This window comes from Petaurus breviceps, unplaced genomic scaffold (genome assembly GCF_028583685.1).
Source record: "Petaurus breviceps papuanus isolate PSGF00001 unplaced genomic scaffold, PetGlider_PUasm1.0 37, whole genome shotgun sequence".
Taxonomy (NCBI): Eukaryota; Metazoa; Chordata; class Mammalia; order Diprotodontia; family Petauridae; genus Petaurus; species Petaurus breviceps.
The window spans coordinates 97329320-97341566 of record NW_027186296.1 but is presented as its reverse complement, the minus strand read 5'-3'; the positions used below and the strand labels follow the sequence as shown (position 1 = coordinate 97341566).

Here is a 12247-nt window from a genome sequence, read left to right as displayed (position 1 = left end):
AATACCTGATTTTAAAAGTATAATAAAGTATCCTGACAAACAAGCCTTTGGTTTCTAAGGGAAGAAAAAAAAAAATGACAGCAGTACGGGAATATTTTTCTATTTCTACTAGTCTGCATCTATCTGAGACAAAAATTGAATTACACACACTTCTTTCAACAGATCTGTCTCACCATGACTCTTCTCACTTCACTTTCTTCCTTTTTATGAGTAATTCTATTCAACAACATTTAGTCTCTTAAGGTACAAGGTTTTGAAGGTTACTCATCCTGAATTAAGGTAGCTACTTCATATATACTCCCAGAAACTTGCTGGTAAAGAAACAGAGCCACAAAAGAGAAGTGACAGCTAGGATCACACACTAATAAGTGACAGAACTGCAATTCGAACCTGAGGCTCAGGATCATAGCCCAGGGCTCTTTCTACAACATGCTGCCTCCCCCTTGTTTCACTGATGACCATGTGACTTCCTCAAAAATAAACTCCAGTTACTGAAAAAATCTAAAGTCCAGATAAAAGGAAGCTTTAAAGGAAAAAAAATTGATTAAGGAAAGGCAAAATGAACAGTATGACAGGGTGGTAGAATACTAATTAAGCAATACTTTTATATCTTATATATTAAGAAACATAAAAACAAACAAAAAAAAGGTAAATGCAAGAACTCTCAAGAGTCAAAGAGTGTCTTGGACCAGTAGCAAGCATCAAGAGACGTTCTCGTCTTAAGGAAATAATGTTATCCATAGGAAAGCTGAACTTAAAATTTAAGTGACACCTAAACATAGCTTCTTCAGGATACAATTCAGAAAAAAACAATAACCAAAAATACCCAAAACTCTATTATCAATAGCACAGGGAGAGGGCCTAGGCCTGAGGTTTCATTGGTATAGAGAAGTCCCAGAAGAGGTACCTTCCTCTCCCACTTACAGACTGGCTTCAAATTAAATACAGGAAAAATACTAAATAGAAGATCTTAAATTATACCAGATACGCAATAGTATGTAGATGGAATTCATTAGTTACATTATTCAGTAACTTCTAAAGATGACCCTGAATTTTCAATTTGTCTCAACATATCTGACTAAACAATTTAAGTCCCTCTGCAAAATTCTACCACAAAAATTAAGAAAGACATTTCGGCTTTCTAGGCCTCTTGTCTCCTCAACAAAATGAAAGATTCCTAAAGTCTCCTCTGGCTCAAATATTGTGAATTCTCATTTTCCTTCAGAAATAAATTAAAAGATCTTTCTACCTAACCTTGCCTATTTTTGGCTTTAAGAAGTTGGGAAGATAAAATTTATTCACTGGAGTTTTTCACTAGATAATAACTCAACAAGTATAGCATAATGGATAGAGAATTAGCTAGCTCTGGAATCAAAGACCTAAATTCAAGTCAGGCCTCTTCCACATGCTGACTGTGTTACCCTGGACTAAACCTCTAAGGGACCCAGGAAATTCTCTAAGACTTTAATTTACAGAGATAGTGTAGATACTAATGGGCAATGGTAAAGGAAGTTCCCTAACTTGATGAAATCACACGTCTAGGTTAAAAAATAAAATAAAATAAAATAAAATAAACAATCTCCCAAGAATCGAAATTACAGATACCCCTAGAGACAATGAGTAAGTAAACAGATATACTGTGTACTTAAGAAGGCTGCAAAATATATCTAATGACTGCTTAATAAGTGGCATAAGAGAATCATTCTGGAAATCTCTGATCAGAAACATAGGTGGACATGTAGCAAGAGCAAGGGATAACATACAGGCAGCCTAAATGCTGCACCAATACCCAGAGTGCTGAAAACCAGAGAATACTTCCAGCACTGTTCTTCCATGAAAGGTTGTAATGTAATGCCAAAAGAAAGGCAACTTCCCAAGGTTCAGAATACCAGCATAGGTGCTCTCTATTTTATTCAGTGACAAACCAAGAACAGAGAAGATTAAAACATGACATCATTCCAAATTACAGCATTTACTAAGTGTGATTAAATAATCTCCAAGTACTACCCCACCCCAGGACCTTCCAATCATTCAATCAATTACAAAGTCCCTGTTCTAAATACTTCTCCACCCCTAGGCTATACCTTAATTAAGTTCACCACAAAGCTCCTCTTCTCAAATGGAGATTAGTTTCCAAACATAAGGTCAAAAGTTCCCCACCCCTGGATCACAATTGAATCTACCCCAGAGTTACATCAAGTTTAAACACAGCACTTAATACCCAAATGGAGGTCTTTTCTTCATCTTGACACGAGGCAAGTTCTCAGCAATCTTAGTTCCTGAGGAGACAAGGCTTAGCAAGGCCATAAGATACATTGCCAGTCCCTCCATGAATTTATCCTCTGTCTGTAGAACAGTCCTAGAACCCCTGAACACATTAGCAAAGCCCTCTCCCAGGATTTCTGTAAACATACAACAAGAAAATCCTTCTTCAGGGCTTCTGAACCAACAGAAAGGCTCCCAGACCCCTGCAACAACAGCACTGTCCTTCACCAGTGGACAGTATTCATTCTGTCTGCAGGACAGTCTCCAGACCCCTGCAACAACAGCACTGTCCCTCACCAGTGGACAGTATTCACTCTCTGTCTGCAGGACAGTCTCAGGGCTTCTTAACCAAATGCCAGGTTCTAGGACTTCTTCAACAGGACAGTCTTTCACCAGTGGACAAATCTGGCAAAATAACATCAAAACAGACAGACAAAGTACCAGCAAAACAGCCATGTCTCCTCAGTCCTTGGCAGCTCAGGGGGCAGGTCTCAAAAGTCCAGGGCAATTCAAAGCGGCCACCAGCAATTCTCTTAGTCTCTCTCTCTCTCCACGAGGTGCTGCTTCCAAAAAGATCTTCCGCCTCTCTCTTGTCTCTCCAAATCTACATCACCAGCTCCTCCCAGTTCAGGACTTTCTTTTCACATCAACAAGCCCATCCCACAGGTGGGATTAACAAACTCTGGGTTTCAACACAATCAATTTGAAAACCAAGCCAATACAGGGGAATCTTTAATTGCCATTACTATCACAAAGGTTAACAGACAAACACGAATCATAGAATGATAAAGCACGGATATCCTCACATCAAGTATAACCATTAATCTACAACACACAGAAGAAGCCAACATTCACAATTAACAAGTAAAACACAACCAGGCTCTTCTCCTGTCCAATCATGTTGACTTCAGCATACAAAGTTTCTAATAACTCCAAATAGAAGGTACAAAATAAATAATCATATGTAAAAAAGCATGCAACAAATGCTTTGCCAAGTCTATTCAAAAGCAGAAAACTCCAGTTTTCCTTTTTAATTGAATACCACGTTAATCCAAAATCATAAAGTCTGACCCAAAATTAGGGCATAGGATACTTTAGAGTTTTCCTTCAGAGCCTGATAGCAAAATTCATATTTTATATACATGTGTGTATATATATGTGTATATATATCACAAATAAAATGTTTAAAAAGATTTTCATTTATTAGCAAGAAATAATTGACTAGTCAGCATCCTATAAAATTTAATTTGTTTTACTAGGGAAAATTTTTCTGTTCATTATTATCATTTATTGAGCACTGCGGTACAATTATTAGCACTAGACTGTCGATCAATGATTCTCCAATATCTTTGACCTGACAATTAATTCCTATGACCACTTCTGTCCCACATTAATCAATCAATAGGAATTTACTGAGTATCCACTATGAATAACAACCCTTTGCTAGCTGTTGAGAAATAACATAGGTAATAGAAAAAAAAAATACAATCCCTGTCCTACAGGAGTATCCATTATATTATGGGAGATAACATATACATTTAAGTACATATAAAATAAATACAAAGTAACTTTCTGGGGAAGAACTAGCAGCTAGAAGAAGGAAAAGGGAGAGAAATCAGGAAACAACCTTCTCCATGAGCTGTGAGCTGATGATTTTAAGAGGTGGAGGTGAAGAGAGAGAATACATTTCAGGCAAGCTAAGGAGGCAGCCTGGACAAAAGCACAAAAACAGGAGATGGGAATGTTGTAGGTAGGGGGCAATAAGATGGGTAGTTTGACTGGACCTGAGAGTGCATGAAGGAGATTCAAGGTTGTAAGGGTAGGTTAGAATCTTTATCAAAGGTCTTTAAATGTCAGAGGAGTCTGCCACTCCTCCTATACAGTTCTTATGTAAATGCTACTTTAAAGACTAAAAGTGAAAAACAAAACAAAACAAAACAAAACAAAACATGGGAAAGGCCAAGAGGCAGAGGAGGTTAATCCAATTGTTTTTATTTTTTGGTTCAGGCCAGTGATTTAAATGACATAGGGAACTCCCCCTACCAAGCACATCATCAACCATTACAAATTATAATCTTAAAGATATGCTTCCCACTGCCAAATAACTTTGGAAATCTATGTTACCATTTCAGAATGGCATCCCTCTCTGAGGTTTTTTATTGCTAACTTGAAAAGTTTACATCTATAGACATGTGACCTCATCAATGTGGCTATCTTAAGATCACAACCCCTACACAATTTCTCATCCTGTGAGACCTTGTCCATGTCTTCAATGAATGGATCTTCTCCTCAGTCTCATGACACTTCATGGATGTCAATGGAGCACAAGAGTTTTCCATCAGATAGACCTGGCTCTCACTGTAGGAGAAGCCCAATTCCTTTCCTGGCTGAACATCTCTGAGGACATACTTTTTTTCCTGCTTCTCTTAATTGTCAGTAATGTGTTGTAGGCTACTGACATGCACCACGAAGTTCTCCATGACTGCCAGGAGACACACAGATGTAATTCTCTAGAGGACTGTCATCTTCTTTGACTTCTAGCCATACAGCATCACTAGAAAAATGCTGAAGTTAAAAAGCTGCATCTTTGCTTCAGGGAGAAGTCTGGGTTCCAAAGAACTGGAGAATTTCCCCTGCTCTATACTTTGCCACCTGTTCACTTTTAGGCCCAGTTTCATTTAGAGCATTTTTTCCTGATGGGTCAGTCCATTAAGTTGAAAAAGAGAATCTAAGCAAGAGGTCCTTGTAATCCACGTGTTTGTAAATACATCTGAGTGATTATAAGTTCTATTCATAAGATTCCGCAGTGTTCCTGCACTTGAGGATTCTATTTTTGAGGTAACATTGCACTGGATCCATTTGGAGCACTTCATTATCTGTATTTGACAGATAACTTGAACACTGTCCTGAGTATGCTTTATGATGAAGAGAAGCACTAGTACTATAAGTAAATACAGTATGACCTACTGAATACAGGCTAAAGAGAACAGATACCAATACTGACCATCACCATTTCCCAAGGAATTAACAGACACAAATTATTCTCCAGCAAACTTGATCTCCTTGCCAAGTAAAGAAATATGACAGCCAACAGAAACACTGGTTTGGACTATAAACTCACTTAAAAATTTTATGGAGAAATGAAGATGATACAAAAATAAAAGATAAGATTTTTAAAATGTATAATGTTATGGAGAAAAAGAAGGAAAAGACTACAAAAACAGTACTGCCTCAAAAACACTGAAAAATAAGTTTAGAGAAATCAAATGAGAATTCCAAATAAGTCAGATCAACCCAGTGATATTGAAGGAAAGGACTAAAAAGGAAGGCATAGGATGAAAAATAGTTAAGACCTATAAAGATTTCTGCCACTCTTTTCTCCATCAAAGCAGAGAACCACCATATTGTTACTCTAAAATTAAAGTTTCTAGTGAAGCACAATGAAGTAGAAACAGCATTAAAGAAAACAAAGATGAAAAGAGGAATCTGCCTAAACGAAGTATACACAAAGGAAGCCCATCCTGGAGGTAAAAGCTTGGAGTGGGTTGAAGGATTAATTCAAGACATCTAAAACAAAAGACTACAAAATCCATGGAAAAAGTCAGACCTAATTATTGGGGGGGACCCTCACAGGTAGCTAGAAGGTACAATAGATTGAGTCCCAGTCTAAAATCAGGAAGACTGTGAGTTCAAATATGGCCTCAGACACTTACTAGCTTTGTGACCCTGGGCAAGTCACTTAACCCCATTTGTCTCAGTTTCCTCTTCTGTAAAATGAGCTGGAGAAGGAAATGGCAAACCACTCCAGTATCTTTCTCAAGAAAATCCCAAATGGGATCAAAGTTGGACATGACTGAAACAAATAAACAATAACTATTATTAATTTAAAAAATCAATAACTACAAACATATATGCCTATTTTTCCATCTCTACAAAATCTTTTAAGAGAATAATCTACTTACAACATTAAGGACATTCTTAGTTAACATGAAAAGAAAACGGAAAGACTTTCACATATGATATGGTACAGTAGATTACATCTTTACAATCATTCGATTGACTGAAAAGTACAGAAAATATAAGATTTCACTATTAATAAGTGTTTGGTGACTATAAATGCCACCTTAATGCATCTCCTCTACCAAAGTATCTCTTATGGATGTGTCAAGTCATACAAAATTCCTCAAATGATACCACATAAACAACTTCAATGATCCCATTGTTATCAGTAACAAAGCATAAAACAGAGAACTCCAAGGACATCAGACTTCAGAAAAACCTTTTTAAAAAAGCCTTTACTTGACTCCATCAAACCCTCAAATTAATATCCTCTCTCCTACCTTTCACTGCCTCAAGTCTCTCGCCACTCCAGTCCATCCTCCACATAGCTGCCAAACTGATTTTCTTTTCTTTTCTTTTTTCTTCCTTTTGGGAGGGTGAAAGGCAGGGCAATTGGTGTTAAGTGACTTGCTTAAGGTCACAAGGCTAGTAAGTGTTAAATGTCTGAGGCCATAATTGAACTCAGGTCCTACTAACTCCAGGGCTGGTGCCTCTATTCACTGTGCTACCTACCTACCCCTAAACTGATTTTCTTTAAGAGCAAGTCCGACTCCAGTGGCTCCCTATTGCCTCTAGGATAAAATGTGACCTTTTCTGTTTGAAATAACTCTTGTCCCATAGCAGGCACTTAATACTTGTTGACCGATTTGTTTTTTAAAACCCTTCATCTGATGGAGCCTACTCTTCCCTTATCGTTCTATCTTACTCCCCTTTCCACACTCCACAACAGTCCAGTCAAACAAAGCCTTCTTGGCTCCAGGCCTTCATGAAGGCTGTGCTCATCAATCCTGGAATGGACTCTCCTCACATCCACCTCTTAAGGATTCTTCTATCCAGACTCAGCTCAAGGACCCACATTCTACACAAAGTCTTTCCTAACTTTCCCACTGCCATTGCCCTCTCTCCATATGCCACTTCATATTTCTTTTGTGTTTATTCTGTAGACACATAATCACAAGGAATGTTTCATATTTGCCTTCCTAACCTGGTGCCTAGCACATAATAAGTGCTTATATGCTTGGTGAATGATTGCTAGGCTCCTAGAATCATCTCCATTGACTACATTCACTTTCTAGTTATTTACTCACTTCTCAATTTATTGCATTCTGGCTTCTAACTTCACTCTACTGAAAGCCCTCTGTCTGAGACTTCTGATCTCTTAATTGCTAAATTTAACAGCTTCTTCTCATTCTTCATCCTCCTTGACCTACCTCTGCAAATTTTAAAACTGTTGATCATTTCCTCTGTCTTCATAGTCCTTCTCTATTAACACTATGATGCCCTGGTTCTTCCTACCTTGGCTTCATTAACACTATTCTGTCCTGGTTCTTCCTACATCATTACTCCTTTTCAGTCTCCTTTGCAGGTTCTTTACTTTGCAGGTTCATCTCCTGCCCTCTTAAGCACAGTTGTTCCTCAAGTCTCTCTCCTGGGTCATCTTCCAACTCTAAGAAGCTCCCCTGGACTAAATTATCTCTATGCAGATGACTCCCAATCTATATATCCAACCCTAATTTCTTATCTGAACTCTAAATAGATGCACCACCAAGGAACTGAAGCTTCAAATGTACTCCCACCTCACTTTGCCCTTTTGTTCTTACCATTCTTCAGAATATAAATTCCCTATGAAAACCTTCCCTACTTCTCCACTTAATTTTTTCCTCACTAAACCTCTATTTCCTTGTCTGAATATATCTTCCAAGCAGAATAAGAAGTCTGCAAAGGTAGAGACTTTCTCAGTGTCTTGTTTTATTTAATCTATTATCTAACATAGTATCTTGCACATAGTAGGTACTTAACAGGTATCTGTTCAATTTCAATTTATAAGGGAAAAAAAAGATCATAATTAAAGTTAAATCTCAGAAAGCATCCTGGGGACATCCTTCTGGACACTGCTTAACATGGTCAGTCTTTTATCTAGGTTAATGTGCTACAAGACGTGAGAACCCCTGAATTAATATCTAGAGGCAATCATTAGAACTGGAAAAGATCTTAGAAATAACATAGGTGAACATCTAATCGTTTTAGGGAATAACTGAAATTAGAGCTAGAGAAATTAAATTACTTGTCCAAGACTACACCGCTAGTCGGTGAGTAAAAAGACCGGGTATGAAACAAAGATTTTGTCACTCCTACTAATTCAGCATTCTTACAACTATATCAGGCTATTTCTAAGGATTGCCTGATCATCAAAAAAACAAGCAAGTAATATTTGGCACTAAGTCCACATAATTTTCAAGTATATACATTATGACCTTTGCTAGCAACTTAAAACAAATCCTACTTATGTACCAATCTAAGAAAAATGAAAAAGTTATATTGTGGAAAGCTGTTTTTAAGAATTTGCAGGATTGAAGTATAGGGAAACAAAATTTCTACAGGATGACCATTTCAAAAAAATTATATTTTAGTTTACTGTTAGGGTAAATTTTAATTCAAGTAATATTAGGAAAAGATAAACATATCAGCCAAATAAACTAGAAACAAAATGACTATAGTTCATTTCACTATAGCCATTTTTTAATCTTTAACTTCTCAAAATGAAAACTAAAATAATGATAATTTAGGAATCTTTCATACTAAACAAAACAACTACAGTTCTGGTGATCCCTAAGAATTTTACAACACTTTGTGAACACCCACAAACAGCAATGGGTGTAGCCATATAGAAATGTTATAATTAAAATATACTGGAGTGTTCAGTATAATCATTACATAAGAAAAGGGGCATTTAAACTGAAACATAAAAGTGACAAAGCATGAGGAAACAGCAGTAATCACAATAAGTCACACCTTTAAAGTTGGGGAAGAGAAACTAAAATTATGTCAACAGGGGTGACTTCCTGCCAGAGCTGCCAGGAGTAGACAGATGGACAGACATGATCATTTCTGGCCTGATATTACAAGTGGAAGAAAGAACATCTAAATTTGGACCTTTCAATTCTGGCCACTTGCCTAAGATTCCAGAAAAGAAGGCCCCTTTAAAAGAGAGCAAACAAAGTTCGTGTAAAAACCCTTTTTATTTTATGCCCCCAAACACTGATAACCAAACAGAAGAGTCACTCCGGGTCAGGCCCACCCAGGAAAGATACCATCATTCAAGGCTGCCCCCTCCAGCTCAGCAGATGATTCTTGTGGGTGTGTACTAATGAATTTTAATTGTTGTGACAAAGGGCTCTGGTAACCTGTTTTGAGATGGAGCTTGTTTGTGGACGGCTGTTCTCTGAGAAACAGATCTCGGATCTTAATATGTGAATTTTATTGTTAGGGGAGGAGGACAACGAACCCCTTCCTCAGTTACAAAGAAAACGCTAGGTGTCTGACCAATTGATTCATTAAAGCGGCAGAACCCGAACTTCCTCTTTTCAAGGACACCATATGCCAAGTCTTAGTGCGGGTCTGAATCGGGTTTGAAGGGAGCTGGGAGGAAGGGGTTAAAAAGGGAAAAGAAGAAAACACACCTTGACCATCCTTTTCCCTCCAGGAAGCTTCATCTCGCAAATTGTAATTCAAGGACCCAGCAACCCTCTTCCAAACCCCCGAACCTAACCCTGGATCTCCATCCCCACGCCGCGGTCACTCAATAGACAATGACCTTTCCCCCGAGCCAGGGGATACTCGGCCCAGCCCACCGCCCCGCCAAGCCCCCACACGCTGCAGACCCCCAGCCAACCGCGCAGCCCAGGGCGCCCCCCGTCCGGCTCCCCGCAGAGGGGCAGCAGCTGGCAGGGGGCGCGTGCCCCGCCCCCACCCCGCCCGGGCGGGGGTCCCCGCTCACCGGGTCGCAGCTGCAGGCGCCCGTCCCGGCGGCTGCACCACAGCGCGCGCTCGCCCTGCTGCAGGATGTAGTGATCCTTGGCTTGGAAGAGCTCCATGCCCGCCCCGGGCCCGAGGGGCGGAGAGCACGGCGGCGAACCCGCCCCGCCGTGGACCCCCGGCCCGGCCGGGGCGCCCTCTTCAGCCGGGGCCGCCAGGGCGGCGGTCGTAGAGCGGGAGCCGAGGACCGAGGGCGGAGAGCGCAGCGGAGCGGAGCGCCGCCCCGAAAGCCGCCGCCGCCGCCTCGGCCCCAGGTCCGTCGGTCTGTGCCCAGCCTCGGCTTTCGGTCGGCTCCCCCGGCTCCGAGGCTCCGCCCCCAGCACCGCCCCCCCCACCCTCCCTGCCTTCACGTGATCCCGCCCGTGGCGGCCCCACACCGCCCCCGTGCGGGGGAATGGAGCCACCGCCTCCCGACATCTCCTCCCCTCCCACTTCGCTACCCCGCCCCCTGCGGGGATCAGGGACCGGCGCAACCGAGCGCCCCGGCCCATCTACCCCCGCTCCAGCTTTCCTTTCAGCAGTCCCTCCGCCAGGGTGCCCCAGAACCGTGTGCCCAGCGCGAGGGACAGGAACCGGAGCTCCCGGCTCACTTTCCCGTTTAAAAGCACCTCCGAGCACACAAAACCCCCACAGCTCCAAGCAGGTCGAGAAGGGGCGCCGGGGTCTCGCTGGTCCTTGCCCGGGTAGAACAGATGGACCATCAGACAGAAGAGACACCACAAATGGGGTCTCGCTGCCCCCCTTCTCCTTTGCCCTCACCCTGTCTTTTCGAAGCAAGGGGGCAAAAGACATTTGCGATCCTTCACGTCTGTCTGCCTCAATGCAACAAGTATTTCACCTTAGTTAAAAAACGAGCATTTAGTAAAGGCCTATTGTGTGCCAGGCGCAAGGAATACAAGGAAAGGCAATGACAGTCCCTGCCTCTCAAGAAGTTTATACTCTAACGGGAAGGCAACACGCAAACTTCCTACAAGCTATGGATACAGGATGCCTTGGAGAGAAATGCCCAGAGCTCAGCACGGTGCCTGGCACACAGTGAGTGCTTAATAAATGCTTGCTGACCCACCGACCAGCTGCTAGAACTTATTATTACGGGGACTGATTTCACTGTGGACCGTAGTCTGCTGGGTGGCAGGAAACAACAGACGCCGGTCCTCGCCCCCTGACAGCTCTCTCACCTAGGAAGCCGAGCAGCCCTTGACGTCGTCTGGTGATGTCATTGCCCTGCTCCCACCGGACCTACTCCCCCTGGACTTCCCCCAGACAAGCGCTCTCCAATGCACACACAGTCTCAGATGAAAGCCGCTCTACGGGTCCCTGCTGCCGCGGAGCACATGGCTGCGGAGCCTTTGGCGGCTTCTGGCGTCAGCTGAGGCCCTTGGGCACTGCCATGCTCTTTTAGTTCAAAAGCCAGGGGCTTCTTTTTTCCAGCTGTCTGAGAAAAGCAGCCATCCTTGTTTCAGACCCAAGACCAACAACCATCCTCAACTTTTTTTCCTTTGCAGAGTGTCAGGTCCCTCTCCTGGATTAGCTGCTGGAAGGCCCTAGATCTCTAACAGATTTTTTTTTTTGCCCCAGGCACCAAACTCATTAAGATAGGGAGCTACTACTTCCTAGCCAACTAATGCCCTTAGGCCTGGGTCTCTATGGGCAACTTCACCTTAGCTGGAAATAAGCATTTCCTGTGCCTGCCCTGAAGGCTCCACTACATCTCATCATCATCCAAGTAAAGCCCATTAACCAACAGCAACCAAACATCTCTGGGATGAATTTGGGGGTTCTCCAATTTTTTTTTTTTCACTAAAATCCCTTCTGCTCTCCCGGGTAGTAGAAGGCTGAGGAATAGCACAAAGACCATGCTAAATCCCGGAGACTAAGTCTTTGTGTCAACTATTTAGCCAAATTCCTAGCCTTTCATATGGATATTCAGCCAGCCAGAGCCTCTCTCATCCTCTTTGTATTGACTTGTCGGTTTAATAATTGTTCCCTTGACACTTTCTTTGTAAGTGTAAGTCCTAGAGGGGCCTATACTTTTCTGATTCTTTTGTGCTCCCTAGCAGAACCCAGTACAGTGTTTTACTTGTAGTAGATGCCCAATAAACAGACC

The 12247-nt window shown here is 41.8% G+C and overlaps 1 protein-coding gene across 1 annotated transcript in view; it reads right to left on the bottom strand.

Annotated features, from left to right (window-relative positions):
• The window catches only part of INPP5F (inositol polyphosphate-5-phosphatase F), a 113258-nt gene extending 102936 nt beyond the window's left edge, over positions 1-10322 (bottom strand). Inside the window, exon 1 of the mRNA XM_069099092.1 lies at positions 10103-10322. Coding sequence (XP_068955193.1) covers positions 10103-10199 — 97 coding nt within the window. The 5' untranslated portion in view covers positions 10200-10322. The remainder of the gene's footprint in view (positions 1-10102) is intronic.
• Between the last annotated feature and the right edge of the window lie 1925 nt (positions 10323-12247).